General features: G+C 46.2%; 1 protein-coding gene and 1 long non-coding RNA gene across 3 annotated transcripts; one reads left to right on the top strand and one right to left on the bottom strand.

The window, feature by feature from the left end:
• The first annotated feature begins 165 nt into the window (after positions 1-165).
• On the top strand, positions 166-13,890 carry MAU2 (MAU2 sister chromatid cohesion factor). Its single transcript, XM_065652322.1, has 19 exons — positions 166-625; positions 899-916; positions 1,320-1,385; positions 2,085-2,180; positions 3,593-3,687; positions 4,208-4,235; positions 4,702-4,857; positions 5,361-5,507; positions 5,999-6,089; positions 6,701-6,804; positions 7,773-7,850; positions 8,392-8,457; positions 8,687-8,770; positions 9,182-9,231; positions 9,486-9,563; positions 9,940-10,051; positions 10,631-10,721; positions 12,101-12,228; positions 13,334-13,890. Exons 1-19 carry the CDS (start codon positions 194-196, stop codon positions 13,406-13,408), a joined length of 1,995 nt encoding a protein of 664 aa, XP_065508394.1. The 5' UTR covers positions 166-193; the 3' UTR covers positions 13,409-13,890.
• LOC135998975 (uncharacterized) lies at positions 13,161-18,527 on the bottom strand. 2 transcript variants are annotated; one of them, XR_010607667.1, is made up of 3 exons: positions 18,426-18,527; positions 17,347-17,454; positions 13,161-13,402 (listed from the first exon to the last, which is right to left on the bottom strand). It is a non-coding gene; the product is annotated as an uncharacterized LOC135998975 (long non-coding RNA). The 2 variants fall into 2 exon arrangements; XR_010607668.1 differs by lacking the exon at positions 13,161-13,402 and adding an exon at positions 15,722-15,811.
• Positions 18,528-18,839: the final 312 nt, after the last annotated feature.

The raw sequence follows: 18,839 nt of genomic DNA, 5'->3' as shown, positions 1-18,839 counted from the left end.
CATCCCGGCGGCAGCGACCGGTCGGACTACAACTCCCATGAGGCCGCGGGCGTCCCGCCATTTCCCATCAGCGCCTCAGCCGCCTCCCAGCGGCCCCCGCGGGGGCGGACTCCATATCCCGTCGGCCCCCGCGCGTCGCCTCTCTTTCTCCCCCCTCCGCCCCTCCCGCCCGTGTTGTCGCGGCGGCCCTGAGATGGCGGCGGTGGCGGCGGGCGCGTCGGGCTCGGCGGCCGGCGCGGCCCCTCAGCAGCAACCGCCGCCTCAGCAGCAGCCGCAGCCGGCGGCGGGTGGCGCGGCGGGTTCCGGGGAGGCGGGCGGCGGAGGCGGCGGGGGAGCCGGCGGAGGAGGCGGCGGCGGCGGCGCTGGGCCCGCGCCGGGGTCGGGGTCGGGTGGTGGCGGCGGCGCGGCCGGGGGGGAGTCGTGGTACCTGGCGCTGCTGGGGCTGGCCGAGCACTTCCGCACGTCCAGCCCGCCCAAGGTGCGGCTCTGCGTGCACTGCCTGCAGGCCGTGCTGCCCCGCAAGCCCCCGGCCCGTATGGAGGCCCGGACGCACCTCCAGCTCGGCTCCGTCCTCTACCACCACACCCGCAACGGCGACCAGGCCCGCGGGCACCTGGAGAAGGCGGTGAGCCCGCGGGGCCGGTGCTGGGGTGGGAACGGGGGCGCCCTGTCAGCGGGGCCGGTTCTTGTGGGGTGGGGATTGGGGGGCCCTGTCAGCGGGGCCGGTTCTTGTGGGGTGGGGATTGGGGGGCCCTGTCAGCAGGGCCGGTTCTTGTGGGGTGGGGATTGGGGGGCCCTGTCAGCGGGGCCGGTTCCTGTGGGGTGGGGATTGGGGGGCCCTGTCAGCGGGGCCGGTTCCTGTGGGGGTTGCAGACTAACCCGCTGTTTTCTCTTGCAGTGGTTGATATCGCAGCAAGTATCCTTTTCCTGCAGCGAAACCCCTCCGTGGAGAGAGCCTGGCCCTGGGGATGGGGGTTTAGCTGGTGTTTTTAATCTATTTCTGTGGTTGTGGGCTGCTTTTTGTTTGTTTGTTTGTTTTGAGGGTGGTGAGAGCCTGGCCCAGGTTGGCCAGAGAGGTGGTGGATGAACCATCCCTGGAGACATCCCAGGCCAGGCTGGACGGGGCTCTGAGCAACCTGAGCTGGTGCAGATGTCCCTGCTCATGGCAGGGGGGCACTGGGGGAGCTTTAAGGTCCCTTCAACCCAAACCATTCTGGGATTCTATTTGTTAATATATACATTCTATTAAGCGTTTTTGGACACCAAGCTGTTGCTGTTTCCCAGGCAGTGCTTAATATTTCCTTAATTGGTGCCGCTAGATCCCCCAGTTTGAAGATGTGAAGTTCGAGGCCGCCAGCCTGCTGTCCGAGCTGTACTGTCAGGAGGTGAGTGTGCCGAGGCTGCTTCGGAAACCAGCACTTGCCCTAGGGCCGCGTTTAGTTGGAGCGTCTTTGCTCTCAGAGTAGCGTATCGCTATTAACAACAATATTTATGAATTTTTTTAGAGGTCAGCTGCGATGTAAATATAAGGCACGAAAGTGTAAACCTGAAAGACTTTTGGTCTTATTGTGAAAGTCGCTGCTGGGATTGTGATGCAGGTCTTCCCCGGCACAGGAAGTTTACTTGGCCAAAGTATTTTTTTTAGCCCTCATTTAAACAAAGGCAAGCTAATTTAGGGGGAAGGAGGGAAGTAAATGGTTTTCCTCAAGCCTTTGTTGTGTTCCTGGGCTATTTTTATTCTTTTTCTCTGGAAAAGCCTTAATTAATCGTTTTCTAAAGCATGTGTTTGCCTTTTCTCCCCTGTGTAGGAAAAAAGTGTGTATTGGAATAGTGACCAAAAGAGTTAAAGAGCTGATACTTTTGAACAGACTTTCAGTCTGGTATGGATATGTGGGCTTGCTGTTAAATCCTTGGGTTTGTTGCTTTTCATGTGTCTAGAAAGTTTGTGTTAAGGTTCCTGACCCCTGAGCCTTTAATGGGGGATCAGCACAGAATACAACCAGCTTAAAAGTTATTTTTGTTAGCGATGAAGTTCCCGGTATCCTGTTTTTTTCTGCTGACTGTGGTGTGTGTTTCTGTTTCAGAATTCAGTGGATACAGCAAAACCTCTGTTACGCAAAGCCATCCAGATCTCGCAGCAGACTCCGTACTGGCACTGTAGATTGCTTTTTCAACTTGCAGTAAGTGATTTCTATTGATAACCATGTTATACTGTAGCACTGTGATTGGGAAAAATAGATAGAAAGTACCTGTGTTCTTAAAAAAAGTACCCAGCTTTAGAGACAAGAGCAAAATGAAAGACACATTATGGCCAGCAGTGAGGGCAAACGTTCTCCTAAAGCCCGCTCCAGTTGGAGCTTGCCCATCTGAAGTGTTTGTTTGATTATTTTCAACGTAATTAGCACACGGAGCCAAACTGGGATGGGAAAAGCAGCTGGTGCAAAGGCCTCCAAGCGACGTTGCTTCTCCTGGTCTGTATTATGCTCAGTGTGGCTTCAGCTGCGCGGGTCAGACCTTCGCCTCTAGGAATAAACTGGTGCAGGTTGAGATTTCAAGAGTTGAACGTTTTCTACAGTCTTCAGCTGCGTAACCCCTCTTCAAGTGCTGGTTTTCCTGAGTGAGGCCAGGGAGCGTGGCCAGAAAGTTGACTGATAGTGGGAAGAGCAGATTACTGCTGAAGAACTTCCCCAGTTTTTCCAGGTTACGCTTGTTCTCTGCGCCTGAAGAGCCTCGAGGTGTTTTAACGCGAGAGTTGAGGGAGTTAATTGCTCTTTAGTGGCAGAGAGCTGGTTAGGGAGCAATTTTATCCTTGAAGACTGTCTTTAATAGTCACCTGTACTTGTCTTTTTGCCCTTCCCGACGAGCTTAAACAAGCAGACCAGCTTTCAAAAGGAACTGCAGAGCTCCTCTGTGTAGTTTAGGAGCAGTGAATTGTGGAGAGCTTGACTTTCCCATTGATTAAAGGGCAAATGTTTACTTTGCAATGAGTTAATGCCTCAGTACTCACAAGCAGCTTAAGCGTTTTCCTCAGTTCCTTCCTCCAAGCTTGACATTCTTTCCTGATTTCTCTTCCGTGTGGTGTTTCCTTTCTGGCTTTTGCTTGACCACAGAGGCCCGTGTGTCTCATGTGCCTGTTCTTCTACAACCGTGTGGCTTTTTACCTGAGTTTGGAAAAGGTACAAAAGTTGGTAGGTGGGAGAGATGCTCTGGCAGCTGCATCGGCCTCTCCCCGTCACCTGAACAGACCTCGGCTGCTCTTCTTGCTGGAAAACACACTCTGTTGTTCCAGTTACTCCAGTGTAACGGTCCGTGGTTACTCTGGGATCTGATCTGCACGTGGTCGTAATGAATTTTCACAGCTTCGTGTGGTACGAAACGGGGCTGAGAAATTGTCTCGGGAATGGTACGGACTTTATTTTGGAGAATGCCAGGAAAACGAGCCTGAAATCAGATGGTACATTTAACAAGTACCAGTTTAGCACTTGTCATGTGTAAAGCACAGGAGGAATTACATTTTAAAAAATTGCTAGTTCAGTTCACAAAGAAAATGCTGATCTCTTATGGCCTTTTAAAAATTTTTTTGAAATTTCAGCAACTACATACACTTGAAAAAGATTTAGTATCTGCATGTGACCTTCTCGGAGTTGGAGCAGAATATGCTCGGGTGGTAGGATCAGAGTACACCAGGTGAGTTCCCTGCACGTTTTTCCCTTCCCACAGAAAATGTTTTTTGTTTCCTCTGCTTTTTATTTAGATGTTTTCTGGTTTTATTGAGAAACGTGCTTGCTACCTGGGTTTTAAAGGCAACTCAGGATTTCTGAGTGTTCTCTTAGATCTGAGCATTTTACCAGCTCTTCCCTTTTTCTGTTAAAACCAATAATGTCCCCTGAGACACTAGGGAGTCTTTTTTTTTTTTTTTTGAAACTGAACTTTATTTATTGTCTTTGTCGGCAAAAGTTTTCCCAGTAGCCTGGTTTGGCCTTAAAAGCTACTAGAACTGGAACTGTCCAAAGCTCGGGTATGAACTGGAGAGACTGCTCCATCCAGCTTTTCCATGTACTTTTTCTGGCAGGGTCCTTCCTCCTGTTCTGGCTGTTGCCTTGGAGGGGGAGAATGGCAGATATTTTATTTTTCCGGGGTTTTTCTATACAGTCGTGGTTGGAGTAATTTCTTTTTTTAAGTCTAACATCATTTTGTTTCATTTCAGAGCACTGTTTCTGCTAAGCAAAGGGATGGTAAGTTGGATGTACTTTTAAAATAAACTATTTCCGTGTTTAATGGGTACAACACAAATTACAGAGCAATAGAATGTAACTTGCCTGACCATAAATTACTTGTTTTAAGGTATTTCCATGCTTATCTGTGCTTTATATCTTCTGTTATAGTCACATGAGGAAACACAGCGTTAAAATATATCTGGGATAGGCCTTAAATTTGCAGGATTCTTGTGAAATTCTTGCGAATATGTTTGACTTTTTTTCTCCTTTATTAATGATAAATAACTTTCTGGAAGGAAAAAGGATAACTGCAAATTGTCACTGGAACCTTTGTAATTAGGGATGAAAAATCTGGCCATGAGTGATAAGACGTCTTGGAGTTTTTGTTTTGAGCAGATGGACGTACCCGGGGTTCTCTTGTGGTTCTCTGAGTATTTTAACTCGTTTAGGACAAAAAATAATGGATTTTTATTGAAAATTCTAGCTCCTTCTAATGGAACGAAAGCTGCAGGAGGTGCACCCGCTCCTCACGCTGTGCGGGCAGATAGTTGAGAACTGGCAAGGAAACCCCATCCAGAAAGAGTCGTTACGCGTCTTCTTCCTGGTCCTGCAGGTCACGCATTACCTGGACGCGGGGCAGGTACGTGTGAGTCGTGCTGCTTATCGTTTTGGGGGAAAAACGGGAAAAAGCTGCCTCAAAAATCAATAATTATTACATCGAGGTGATTTTGGGGGATTTTTTTAGCTACACTGTGTTTTTGTTAATGAAACTTAATCTCTATAGATTTTAATGGCAAGTGAAACAAGGAATGAAGAAATTAGATTAGAAATTAGGTTTACTGTGATATGCTTATAAGCCCGGCAGCCACTCTTGCTTCCACATAATGCTGTTGGAGATAACAGGTTTTGTGTATAATTTTGAAAAACATTTGGAGCGTTTTTTGTTTGTATACCCAAATATGAAGGGCTAATTGTTGTTAATCCTGGAATGGGCCTAAAGTAGTCACACTTCCATCATACTAGTCTTGCGATTTACGCATGAACCAGTTTCCTGAATGTGGGATTATTTATTGCCTGGCAAGTTTTCCCAACTAAGTACAAGTTGAGGCACCTGTGAGGGCTGATGGGAGTGGTTTTCCGCAGGTGAAAAGCGTGAAGCCGTGTCTGAAGCAGCTCCAGCAGTGCATCCAGACCATCTCCACCCTGCACGACGACGAAATCCTGCCCAGCAACCCTGCTGACCTCTTCCACTGGCTGCCCAAGGAACACATGTGTGTGCTCGTCTACTTGGTGAGAAGCTCTTTTTTTTAATATATATATATATATATATTTATTTTGTGGCTAATTCATGGGGAATTGGTTCAAAGCTGCTTGGAGCCAGCAGCTGTAGATTCTGCAGACCATATGCTGCTTCACATTATGCTGACGGTTTAATTCTGCCACAGCATCTGCGAGACTGTTGCTTTTGGTGATGTCAGTGTTTGAAGAGACTGTGCGAGAAGTCTGGAACCTGGGATGTAACTTTATTAATACCCAAGCCAAATAAAATTGGATTAACTTGTACGAAGTAGAGCTATGTTGGCTTATTTTTACCAACACGGTGACAACCTTGACTTCAAATGCCTGAAGCGAGTTGCCCTGCTTCTTGAATATGATTGTACTCCTGAATTATGTTAAAATTTAGTTTAAAAAGCTGGTAGCTGAGGAGTTGTGTGAACTCCCAGGCTTCTCCTCTTTGCAAAGACAATTTTTTAAATGATCTTTCCTGTGTTTTCCGGCAGGTGACAGTGATGCATTCCATGCAAGCAGGGTACCTGGAGAAGGCTCAGAAGTACACAGACAAAGCACTCATGCAGCTAGAAAAGCTCAAAAGTAAGGATGAGGGTTATAATTTAGCTGATGCCACAAGATTCCTGTACTTGTTGCTAATTTAAATTAAAAAAAAACCAAAACCAAAGCAGAGCAACCTTGTTGAGCTGACTGGGACATGCTGCGCTCAGGCTGTTTCTGCTGCATCTAAGGACTTCGCTCTGGTTTAAAACCAGCCAGTTACTTTGAAAACAGAAGTTTTGGGGATGTGTTGTAACTCAGTAAATTGGGCTGTGAATACACGTGTTTTCATGCTGCGTTTCTGATTGTCCTTGTATTTGGTTCTCCAAGCTTTTGATTCTCTCAGATGTGTTCCCAAGGAGTTTTTCCTTAACCGGTGCTCAGACTCGCACTCCTGGCAGTTCAGATGTCATTGTTTTGGTGGGGTTTGGGGGGTTTTGTTTGGTTTTAACCTGTGCCATCCTCCCCTGGCTCTTGTGGCACCAAGCAGTCCAGCCAAAAACTGTAGATACACACCAGGAGTCTTTGTGTTGAAGTTTTGCTGAACCACCTGCAATTGAGGAAGCTGGCGAGGTGTGGGGGAGGCCACGTGGTTAAGATGTTAATATATTGTCTCAAATTCACTTACAGAATTACTTCTGTTCCCTTTTCAGTGTTGGACTGCAGTCCTATCTTGTCATCGTTCCAAGTTATTTTGTTGGAACACATTATCATGTGTCGGCTGGTCACGGGACATAAAGCCACAGCGTTGCAGGAGGTAAAAAGGGGGTTTCATCGTTTCCCTGGTTGAGGATGTGTGCAGTGATAGCTTGAATACACAGGAATTTCAGTTTTAAGGAAGATACTTGGGCTCAGCTGGGGATTCCAGCAGTGCTGATGGAGTCAGGCTCAGGATCCTGCAGCTCTGATGGTGCGGAATTGGCCTCCTTCTAAATATTTTATCTAAAAACACTGCAGAGTTGCTTGTGGCATCAACAATAATCGATCAGGGGCTAAAACTGACACCTTCGTGATGAGACACTGCAGTCTGACCCTGGTGTCTGCCCCTTTCCCTCAGACTCGTGACAGCAGCTTTTCCTCTTAGTGTTCCCATGTTGGCCAAGTATGTATTAGTTTTTGGGGTTCCCTGCCTTTCTGACCTTTCCTTGTCTTCCATAGTTTGGGAGGAAGGAAGAGAGGGACAGTGTTATTTAATGCAATGAAGAATTGTGCTTATTTTTTTCCATTCTCGCTCATTTTGAAATCGTGTTCATCCCTTATTTATAGGATCTAACTGCTGTATCATGTCAGCCTTCTCATCAATGTTCTCGGGCGTTGGGGGGAAATTGAGCCTGCTGAAAAAACAGTTCTTGATTCTGGCTGATAAAACCCATCACAAGCACAGATCCTGTGGAAGATTTCGATTCCAGTTACTCCGGTTTGCGCCAACTCAAAATTCTGAGCGTGTCTGATCCGTGACTTGCTTTGCAGGTGGTGCCACCGTATGGTGGAGCTGCTGCAAAGCAAATAATTCCAAAGCAGTTTGAGTGGGAGGAGAGTGTGGAGCATGTGTCCGTCTGCTTCACGCTCCTCCAGCCTCTGTTTCACCCAGGAGCGCGGCTTCAGCTTCTCCAACCGATCCCTGAAATGGACGGAACGACCCGTGGGATGCAAGGAGATGGATTCAGAGCCTAAAAACGAAATGGAGAAAATGCATCTTAAAATATTCTCTATTTTTCCTCGCAGATTTCCCAAGTGTGCCAGCTCTGCCAGCAGTCTCCCAGGCTGTTCTCCAACCACGCTGCCCAGCTGCACACGCTCTTAGTAAGTGTCTGGGGTGAGCAGGGAACTTTTTGGAAGTCTGTGCCCAAACTCACGCTCGTCGGTAACTAATGAGAACGTAACGAGGCAGACGGCGAGATTTCCTGCTGCATTACCCATTGCCAGCCCCGCCGTGGGGACTCACACCCTGTGTTATTTAAGTCTGTCCAAAAGCTGAAATTCCTTTTTGAAATAAGTGCTAGTGTGCAAAGGAAATACACGAGAGTAACTCTGGGCTTGTTCAAGACAGTGTGTTGTGGGACCTGTTTAAGGAGAAGAATTTATGTAGCATTGCTGTTTGAGTATTAGAAGAAATTAAGAGGGCTTTTTTAAGATAAAAGGGACATTTTTTACAGGTGCATAGTATTTCGAAGTATGGACATTGCTTGTTTTTCCCAGAACCAAGCAAACCTAAGACTCAATTGTTGACCTTTTTTCCTGCTGATATCCTGAGATTTCTGGGGTTTTGTCCCTGCTTTTCTTTGCATCCTAGTCTTGCTATAATTGTGTTATGTGTTACCTTATAATATCATCTTTTCTACAGGGCCTCTACTGCATTTCTGTTAACTGCATGGACAACGCAGAAGCACAATTTACTACAGCACTGAGGGTAAGATTTATTTTTTTTTTCCCCCCCTAACTATTTACTGTGGCTGTTCCGTGTGGAAACGGACTTGTTTGCGATTGTCGTGTGGGTCTTTCGAAGGGAAATCTGGAGATTCAGGTCAGGAGGATTTATTACCAGCAAAATATCAGACGTCAAATCTGTGATTTATATACAGGGTGAGCAAATTCTGGGTTAGTATTTGACTGCGATATTGGTATTTTGTTTATTTTAGCTCACTACGCATCAAGAATTGTGGGCGTTTATCGTGACAAACTTGGCCAGCGTGTACATCAGGGAAGGCAACCGGCACCAAGAGGTGAGCTGGTTTCCGACTAATTCTAAAAATCACAACAACTTGGAGAGAAAACTGCCACTGTACTTGGATTATTCTGTTTTTCTGAGCGTTTTCGCGAAGCGGTGCCTTGTCTGGCAGATAAAACAGCAAAAACTTTTCGGAGGAAAAATTAACATTGTACAGAAAGTTCTATAAAGTCTGAGAAAGGATATTTTTGTATAAAACTTGATGTTTAGGATCAAAATGGACATGAAAACTCCTATTGTTGGAATGTTTGTGCTATGATTGAACCTGGACAAGTAAATTTGAGTGTGTTTGTGGTGATTTCCACCGTTTTGATTTGATGTGCACTTCCTATAAACCCACTTGCTGTCAGTACTACTGTGTATGTGAGAAATGCTGATTATCTGTCTTTTCCCTTCCTCCTTGTAGCTTTACAGCTTATTGGAAAGGATAAATCCAGACCATAATTTCCCTGTGAGGTGAGAGTTCCAGAAGCTGTTTCCACATTGATGTTGCATTGGTGCTGGTAACACTGCATTTGTAGAGGCCTTTTTAAAAAAAAAAAAAAGAAAACAAAATACCAGACTTTATTTCAAGGCAGAAGTTCTCACTGTGCATTAAACATAATGTTTTATTTGGAGAGTTGATTATTAGGCAAATTCCTAGAAATCTGTCTGTAATAAGTGAAATTGCTGCCCGATTCCTGGATTTCACCGCGTTGTTTTGTCCGTAGCTCTCACTGTCTTCGAGCAGCAGCTTTTTACATCCGAGGTCTCTTCTCCTTCTTTCAAGGAAGATACAATGAGGCCAAGTGAGTACAAATCGGTGCACTTGGAAGGTGGTGGGAGCAAAGGAGAAAGGAAGTGGAGCTTTTTAAGATAAAACCGAAAACCCTGAGGCTTTGCTTTCAAACCTGCTGGATCTGTTCCCTCTGGGTTTAGTCAACCTTCTGCTTTTACCTTGGGGGAAAAAACCAAGCAGCTGTTTGGTTTAGATCTCTTTAGTTCTGAATTCTAATAGTAATACTTGTGCAGTGTTCTGAAACAAAAGCCTTTCATACTGCCGTCGTTTTTGCTAAATTGAAACGTGAAGCTTGGGAATTAAGTGCTTTGTTTAAGGTCACCTGCAGCACATGGTTATTCCGAAGTGCTAATATAAACCACTTTGTTTTTGCTCTCTTTCGGTAGACGATTTCTGCGAGAGACGCTGAAAATGTCAAATGCAGAAGACTTGAATCGATTAACAGCGTGTTCTCTTGTACTCCTGGGTCACATATTCTACGTGTTAGGGAATCACAGGGTAAGTGCTCACCATCACTGGTATCGCCGTGTAAACCTTTGCCTTGTCATTTGCCAAAGAAAATCGGGACATTTATAAAATTAACCTTATTTTAAGAATGCTTGTTTATTGGTATCCCACTAAAAGCTGGCAGCGTATTGACTTACGTAATTCTGTAGCTGTAATTTGCATGTTTAATAACACTTCAACAAAGTAGTAGCGTTTGAATTGTGTTTTTCTATAATGCCTGAAATCACTTGGAAAACAGGAGCTGAATGAAGGACAAATAACATCAACTAGATCGTTTTGGAAGGAATTGTGGTATAAGCTCCTTAATTCTCGCCATATAGCAGAATGCATGAAATTTTTCTATTACCTCGCACAACACAGACACCATAATTCCTAGGACAGCAAAATTCCAGCCAGCTTTAGATGACATGTTGGGGTTATTGTCCTATTAAGCGTTACCACTTGTTAGTTAGAACACGGCAGCAATTAAAGTAGATAATTTTTTTGTCATGAATTTCACATCTCTAATCTTTTATTTGCAAGCGGGGGGGAAAAAAAATCTATTTTATTTTTCTATCTGCTCTTCACCAGGAAAGTAATAATATGGTAGTACCGGCCATGCAGCTTGCAAGCAAGATACCAGACATGTCGGTGCAGCTGTGGTCTTCAGCGCTGCTGAGAGGTGAGTTTGGAAAAGCTTAAAACGGGTCCTGTGGGGTTCCAGCATCCCTGTGGCGCTAACTGGCGACTGTCTGGAAAGGGCTCCAGTTCTCCCTCACGTAGTATCTCTTCTGCTAAAGCTCTGCTTTTCTTTGCAGTTCCAATTGTAGTAAACATTTGATTAAGTTTCACTTCGGCTTTGCTTCTGTGTATGGGCTTTAATAAATATAAGAGACTATTATATCACTTCATACATAAATATTGTTTAATCTGACTTACACAAGCCCCAGGATGCTTTGTTCAAATATTGACTGGCTTCTTGGCAGACTGTCAACATTAATGCTGCAATTGATTTGCTCTCACTAGAAAATAAAGCAGTAACTACCCTTTTTCCAAGAACTTACCCCGCAGCTTCCATTTATATTAAATTGTCGTGTTTACTCTGAGCCTGGTGCTCTTGTTGAGCACTACGGGCCAGGCTCATGTTCCGCGTCGCTGTCGCCTTTGCCTGGAAGTGGTTTTGTAGCAATAGAAATACTTTTCTTACTTGTTTCCAAGTGGTAGTTGCGTACAAAACATGCCGACGGTACAACGTCGAACCCGCTGGAGATGAACCACTGCCCCATGTTCTGCTGCTTCTGTATCCACTGCCTGGGAACATCGTTTCCCTTCTGCTTTTAATTGTTTTCCTAAGAATTTCCTCTACAGAGCTAATTACCTGCTCTTGAGGAAAAGGTGCTCGACGAGAAATAACAAAACACAAGCAGACATTCAGCGCTGGGAGCTGCAGCGTCTCAGCCCCCAACACATTGCGCTGCTTGGAGTTTTTAGTTGAAATTGTGTGTTTCTTAGTAGGTTACCAGCCTTAAATCCGATTGAGCTAATACCTGTGAGTAAACCTGACAGAAACCAGACACCAGGATCAGCCCACGGTGTTTGCGAAGCGACAGGCTTCTTTAGCCCCCAAAAATGAGAAAAAGTGTCACTTGACCTTGGAAATCTGTGGAGCTGCAGTGAGGAACCGACTTTGCTGTTCCCACTAGATGGTGCTGGGAACTAAAAATGCAAACGCAAACTGCACAGGAGCTTTTATTGAAGCGAGGAGTTTGCTTCCTCCTTTTAGCGCTACTGTAATGTTACTTTAGTAGTTGGAAGCTAAAATAACACTAAATCCTGCAATGTGCTATTGGAAAAGAGGCTTCAGGTTCCTGCTGCTCTTGAAAAGGAGTTTTCATGCAGTGATAAGACTCAGGTGTATTGGCTGTTCAGGCGATCCAGTCATCAAATATAGGGGTTCATCAAATATCAGGAATAGTCTTTGCAGATAAGAGAGCTGCTCAGATGAAAATAAAGACAGACAGTGTTTCTGGGTGATGAGGACATGATGCTCTTGACTTGCAGACCTGAACAAAGCCTGCGGCAATGCCATGGACGCACACGAGGCAGCACAAATGCACCAGAACTTCTCGCAGCAGCTCCTCCAGGACCACATCGAAGCCTGCAGTCTTCCAGAACACAACCTCATCACGGTAAGCGAGCTGCAGCACGCCGTCAGGAGCAGTTTGGAGGCAAAACAACGGGCTTTGCTCTCCTTTCCCATTCCTTTCTGCTGCTGAACACCCTTCTCAGTAAGCTGCCAAAATTCAGTCTGCTTCCTAGTATTTAAACTGGACTGATAACAGGAAGCGTGACTCAATTGATTAATTCCCTTTTATAAAGGTTATTGGGTGGGTAAGGTCTTTCTTAGAAGTGTTTTCTTGGTGCACCAGAACTTACATGTTTTAATGGCTTTTGTAGGAGGCAGCCACTTCATTTTGGTGACAAGTGATGCTTTTGAATCAAACTACGTTCTTGGGTTTAATTTTAATGTGTAGGTCATCTAGTCTGTTCTGGGGAATCCTTTGCTGTACACTGCTAAAAGTAGTTTCTATTGATACTTCAGCATTCCTAAGAGAGATTTTTTTCCCCACTTGCCTATTAATCTGAATTTCCAGTTAACAGACCATTTGATGTCTGTATAGCCATTGCCTTAAGGGGCAACTTTCTTTGGACTTCAAATATTGATGTTGCTCCTGTCAGAAACATTTTTAACAGTGTTTTAAAAATACAGAATAGTTTCTTAAGCCGCAGCTCAACAACAGCACAAGGTGATTTCATATTCTGACCGAAATAATGTCCAAATGGGGAATGTGAGATGCGAGGAACTTGATATCTTTTTTTCCTCAACATTCCCTTTTGGGAAGAAGGGGGAAAAAGGCCAAAAGGAAGATGCTGTTTGCGGGTTTTGCTCACAGAGGGATCCTGAGTATTTGGAGGGTCAGAGGTTTACCTGGAAGAGCAGGAAATGCTTTCACTTAATTGCCACTGAGCCTGGATTGGGCACGAGAGTCAGGCAGGTTTGGAATGACGGGCATGTGGAGTGACTCAAAAAAAAAAAAAAAAAAAAAACGGTTGAGGGACGGGAGCTCCACGTGTGTAAAACGAAGTCAAACCTGATACGCAACTTCTGGTGATGAAATCTTTAATTATCTCCAAATAGTGAATGTGTGTGTTGTGCGAGCTCCTTCCTCTGGCGGTTCCTCCCCTCCCCAGGCAGCAGCTGGAGGGTTTTTCATGCTGTTTGTTGTCTTTCAGTGGACAGACGGACCACCTCCCGTACAGTTCCAGGCACAGAACGGACCCACCACGAGCCTGGCCAGCCTTCTGTGAAACAGAATCGCTATCAGGACAGTGCGTTTAAAAAGAAAACAACAACAACAACAAAAAAGCCAAAAAAAAGGAGAAAAAATTCATGCAAAATCTTTTCTTCAAAGAAAAGGCAGCAAATTCCTCTTCTAGCGAGGGCCTTGTAGGAAAACAGGTTGCAGAAAGAGAACGTACATTTCATAGACTTGCAAAGTGAGAAGGGCATTTTAAGCTGCTTTTACATTGTGTGAATATACAGCTAGTGTGTATATACCTACTGGTTTTAATCTGATTTCCTCTTACTGAGAATTAAGGTTTAGTCCAAAGGACACTTGTTCCTTAAATTGTTAGATACCTACTTTTTAAAAATTGTCACAGGAAATGAAGAGGACTCGGAGTTTTCAAATTTCTCATTCCCTGCATGCCGGTTTAATGTTTTCTGCACCCTTCCGCTCCTGGGAATAATTGGATTTAAATCATGATTGATTGTAGGGTGCCCTAAAGTTCTGAATTGAGTTTCGGAGGTCATTATTCTTCCCTTCTCCTCATCCGCAAGCTGTTGCCCGTGCTGTTTGTGGCTTTGCGGTGAAGGTGAGGACGAGGTCGGCGGGATGTGAGTTCTGAGGGTGCGTTGGCGGCTCCAGGCCGAGCCCAGACTTGTGCTGTTGTCAGAGGAGCGGGTTTTGTGTCCCAGAGTGTGTGACAACGTCACCCTGTGTTGCTCTCCGGTCCCGCACAGGGTGAGGCAGAACCGCAGCTCTCTCCGGCCCCGTAGTTTGTACACAGGAGGAAAGTTCTGGTCCTCCTGGCTGGTCCCCATGCAGCCCAAGCAACCAGGAACCAGCGTTTTGCATCTTTCCTGCAGCCTCGCCAAGGGAAGGCAGCGCCTGTGCCTTAATTTTTACAAACGATTGAAGACAGTTTAAACTAGGTGGTTAAAACCAAAATCCGATATAAGCTGGAGACTTACGATCAAAACTAGAGCCTTCCCCTTGGCAAAAACTTGAGCTTCCCAACTTTTCTGTGTTAGCTTTCCTGGTTTATCGCAGTTTTTTGAGCTGTTCGGCTGTGAATTCTCACCGCGTTTGCCTGTGCTTCTGCAGCTGCCTCGAAACAGGAGATGCAGCCTGAGTTTGTTATGCAGAAAAGTGTGAGGGCTGTTAATTCCAAGGAGCATCAGCAGCTTTAGAGCGAGGATGTGTGCCGTGTAAAGCTTGCGAGGTTCATGGGGTTGAATAAAGGTGTTTTTCTCTCCTGGTAGCTCTGCATATTTATCTCCCAGCTTAAAAAGGGGAGGGAAGAGGAATCTGCCAGATAAATTACTTGTGTAGGGCTTGCTGTGATTGCTGCTTTTTCTGAGGGAGGAGAATATTTTAGAGGAAATATTTGACCCCCTCATAGCTCTAGAATGTTCCTGTGAAATGTGCCTGGAATCGTGGAATAGTTTGGGTTGGAATGGACCTTAAAGATTGTCTAGTCCAACCCGCAATGGTCTTTATTTTTTTTCCCCAAAGTCTTGTCCCCTGTCCCAACAGCTCACAGTGACACTTGCGCCCTCAGTTCTTACCACTGAATGGTATTAAGGGGACAAGTGCTTGTCCCATTACAAAACCAGGATTTTTTGTTTCCTCCATTGGATGTCAGGCACTTATTTAGATCCTGTTCCAATAGTTGCAGGAGCCCTGTGTATTTTAGGCCTCATTGAACCTCCATCAGGGAAAAAACGGCCTCAATATTGCTATAGGGAGAGAGTCTTACTGCTGGGTGTGCAAGAAATAAATCAGTGCTGTTTAAGGTCACCCTTAGAACTCAAAAAATAGGGAAGAAAGCTGTGAGTTAGTACCTCACAACTGTTGTGCATCGCTGGCTCGTTGAGATTGTGTTGTGTCTGAAATCTTGCCTATTTTGAAGTCTTTCTCTTTTTGTGTGTGTGGATGGGAGCAGTTTCTCTTTGGCTGTTCCCTCCGTAAGTCACTGGCTTGCAGGAACTCGGTCCCTGTTTTAACACGCTCAAGTGCAATGTTGTTTTCTTGGCAGCGCTCTCTGCACTGAGGAATGACCACTAACTGCAAAACCCCCCTTTTTTTTTTTTTTTGTCATCTAATCTGAGGCTCTTATTTAACCGATTACACACCCATGGCAACTATAATAAATTGCTTTAAATGTTGGCCAAACTCCTGCAGCTTCTATACGGCAATATTTAAAAAAATCCCAACTCTAGAGAGCTGTAGTTTGGGCTGAGTTGAAGGACAAAGCATTTTGCAGCAAGCGGGATGTCCAGCGGTGGCTGCATCTCCTCACCTTCCCGGGCCGCTCGGGGACCCGCGGAGCTGCAGATTCCGTTCTGGAGAGCGATTCGCTGCGGTAATTTTCTGGTTGTCGGTATTTGTGTGCGAACTCAGCTGCTTTGTAGTTGAAATCCGCGTTCTGGGGAGGGAAGGAAGCACTTGAGGGCCAGGCGGCCGATGGGCACGTGCTGGGGTCAGAATGGGAACCGTTTGCTAAATGAGCAGGAGGGACAACCTGGGGTGTCCCCAGCTGACGAGGCACTGTCCCCTGGGCTTTTCTTTTTGGGCTTTTCCCCCCATGGTGTTCAGAACTCTGCTCCATCTCCAGAGTCCTCTTCCCATCACAGAATTTCAGGAAAAAAAAAAAATCGTGTAAATTTGAAAATAACTCGGTGATTTTTCTATCTCTAAAATCCAATGTACATTTGTTACAATGTACAGTGCTTTTTAACTACACCTGTATATTAAATTATTTAATAGTTTTTGCTTTTCAGTATCTTTTGTATGTAGCAGAGATTAAAACAAGGACCTCATAACTGAAGTTCTTCCTAATTTTTGAATGCGTATGTAAAGTTGAACAGAAAACTAGAAGTTTACAGTTTACAGATAATGTTCTGTTAAGTGCTTGGTCTGTCTAACTTGATTTGAACAACATATTTCTAACCTTTCTTGTCCAATCATGTAATTCTCTATAGAAACAAACATGAAGTCTTTTATGAACTTCTAAAAAAATTATTCTTCTAAAGATGTAATTTAGAGAACTGTACAGTTTTTTTCTCTAGTATTTTTAAATGAGTAGCGAGAACTTACACAGAAGCATCTAATCACTGTTTTGTAGATAGTGTAAAAACTTATATATGTATAGAGAAAGCAGTCTGGAGAAGTGTTTGCCTGTTGTATTTCATTTCCTACAGAACAAACATCAGAAAGGCCCACGTACACAGGAACCTAGATTGGGCAGGTGGAGAATTTTTAAAAAATAAAGTGAAAATAGTGAATTTATCCCGTCATCCTGTGTGTGCACTCGCGGTGATACCAAGAGCAAAAATCGGCATTGATCAAATGCTGGGGCCTTAAGTTGCTGCGCTGCCTGTGGCACGTGGAGCTCAGCACAATGTATTCCCTGTTCCTTCACCACTTTAATTTTATTCAGTCATTCTAAATTCTCCAGGAAGTAAAATGATGATAGAAAAGGGGTTCAGTAATGTCCTGTTTTACTCTAGAGATGACTGACCTCTCCAAATCATGCTGAATAAACCTGTTTCCGTAACACGTGGTGGTTCCTGCCGCGGTGGTGAGGGGCGAGAAGGAAAAGGTTTTGGTAATTCAGGCTGTACAGAACCCGGGATGAATTAACACCTGTCTGTGCTCTTCTACTGTCTGTCCTAGCAAGTGTATTTAATTGTCTCTTGCAGTGAACCTTTCAACATTATGTCAGGTTGTACAATGTGTTGTTAAGTGTTTGTAGTCCCACAAGTTGCGTGTACCGTCCAGTCCTTCCCAAAGCTGTAAATACAGCAACTCCTGCGATGAGACGGAACCGGGGGGTGTTACTTTGTTGCCTTTCTTTCCTCTCATTTTCTATATTAGAAGAATTTTTAAATAAAGTTTAATTTTACTTCTTCTAGCAGTTTGTAGAACACTAATTCCTTTAGTTACCTGCAGGGGACTTACCCCGTGGCCCAGCCTGGCGGTAGAAGGTGTTTTGGTCCCCCTGGCCATGGGCTGTGGGACAGGAGAGGACAGATCGTGGGATAGGAGGGACAGACCTGCGGCTCCTGCCTGCAACAAGAACCAGAATTTCCTGCTTAAAAATGTCCCCCTGAGGGGGGTTGTGAACCCGTCTGGGGTGAACCAAGACTTCGTGGGTTGGTCAAACACCTTGGATTTTGCTTAGTTGGTCCGGGACAGGAGTTATTTTTCACTGCAGTTGTGCAGTCAAGGATGCCCACTAGATTTCATCTTCACAAATGGGATCTGGCTTAATGGAGGTGGCTTTTTGTTTGTCTTTTATCCCAAAATTTGAATGGTTCTGGCAGGCCTTTTTACATTTCGAGCTTCAAATTGAAGGGAAGAAGAAAAACTGCTGAATGAATTTGCCTGCAAGTGAAACTTTGGAGAAACTAAAAATGTTAAAACTTACTGCAGACACGCGATTTTTCTTTTTTGCTTTTAAGAAGCAGCTCACTTGCAGCTGTCTTAAAGTGCCAAATAAGAACTCCTGAGACTTATGTCAGAGACGGGAAGGTAGTTGCAAACTGGCAGCCCAGAATACACGACTACAGCTGTTTGGAGAATCTCACGCGGGAAGGGGAGGTCAATTAATTAATTCCTTTGTTCCCGTTCCTAAGCGTTGCCTTGCCCAGGTGGGTTTAGCTAATCGCACCCGCGGTGGCACCGAGCCCCGTGTAAACCCCGCGGCCCAAGGGTTAACAGCGGGGAGCGATCGTATCGGGGCCCGGCAGAGGCGCGGCCGGTGCCCGCGCACCCCTGACCCACATCGGCAGAGGAAGCGGCGATGAGTCACCCCCGCCCGGCCTGCCGGGACCTGCCGGCCGCCCCCTCCCGCCCCACCGGGCTCGGGGACCGCGAGGGGCCTTCCCCTTCCCTCCCGCCGCCTCACGGAGCGAGCGACCCCGCCGCCGGCCCCTATCTGAGGCCCCAGGCCGGCCTGCGCGGGCGGATAAGAGCCGCCGGCGGGGCCTCTGAGCGCGGCCGGCGGCTCCGGCCCCTCCCCGTGGGCAGCGCGTCACCTCAGTCGGCCTCGGCGCGGTGCCGGGCGGGGGAGACACTCCCGTCCCGCCGCGGTGCCCCGGGTGGCGAAGGGGCGGCCGAGCCCCGCGCCTCACAGCCCGGCCCGGCCGCGGGCCACGCCCCCTCTCCGCATTGGCTTGCGTTCCCCCACCCACAGAGCGCCTCGCAGCGCTTACTGGACAGACTACCTGTCAATCAAGAGGCCGCCCCGCCTCTTTTCCGCACCTCTCACTAAGTGGGCGGTCCGAAGGCGGACTCTAGCTGCGATTGGATAGCGGCGTGCGCAACTCCAGCCTTTCATTGGGCGCCGCGGCCGTCCGTAACTCGTTTCAAAAAAGAAGAGCCACGCCCCCACACGCCAAAAGAGGGGGAAAAAAAAAAAAAGGCCCCGTGCAGGAGGCGGGGCCAGGCGG

Source organism: Caloenas nicobarica, chromosome 27 (genome assembly GCF_036013445.1).
Source record: "Caloenas nicobarica isolate bCalNic1 chromosome 27, bCalNic1.hap1, whole genome shotgun sequence".
In the NCBI taxonomy this organism is placed as follows: Eukaryota; Metazoa; Chordata; class Aves; order Columbiformes; family Columbidae; genus Caloenas; species Caloenas nicobarica.
The sequence above is the reverse complement of the archived record's forward strand: the minus strand, read 5'-3'. Positions and strand labels throughout refer to the sequence as shown.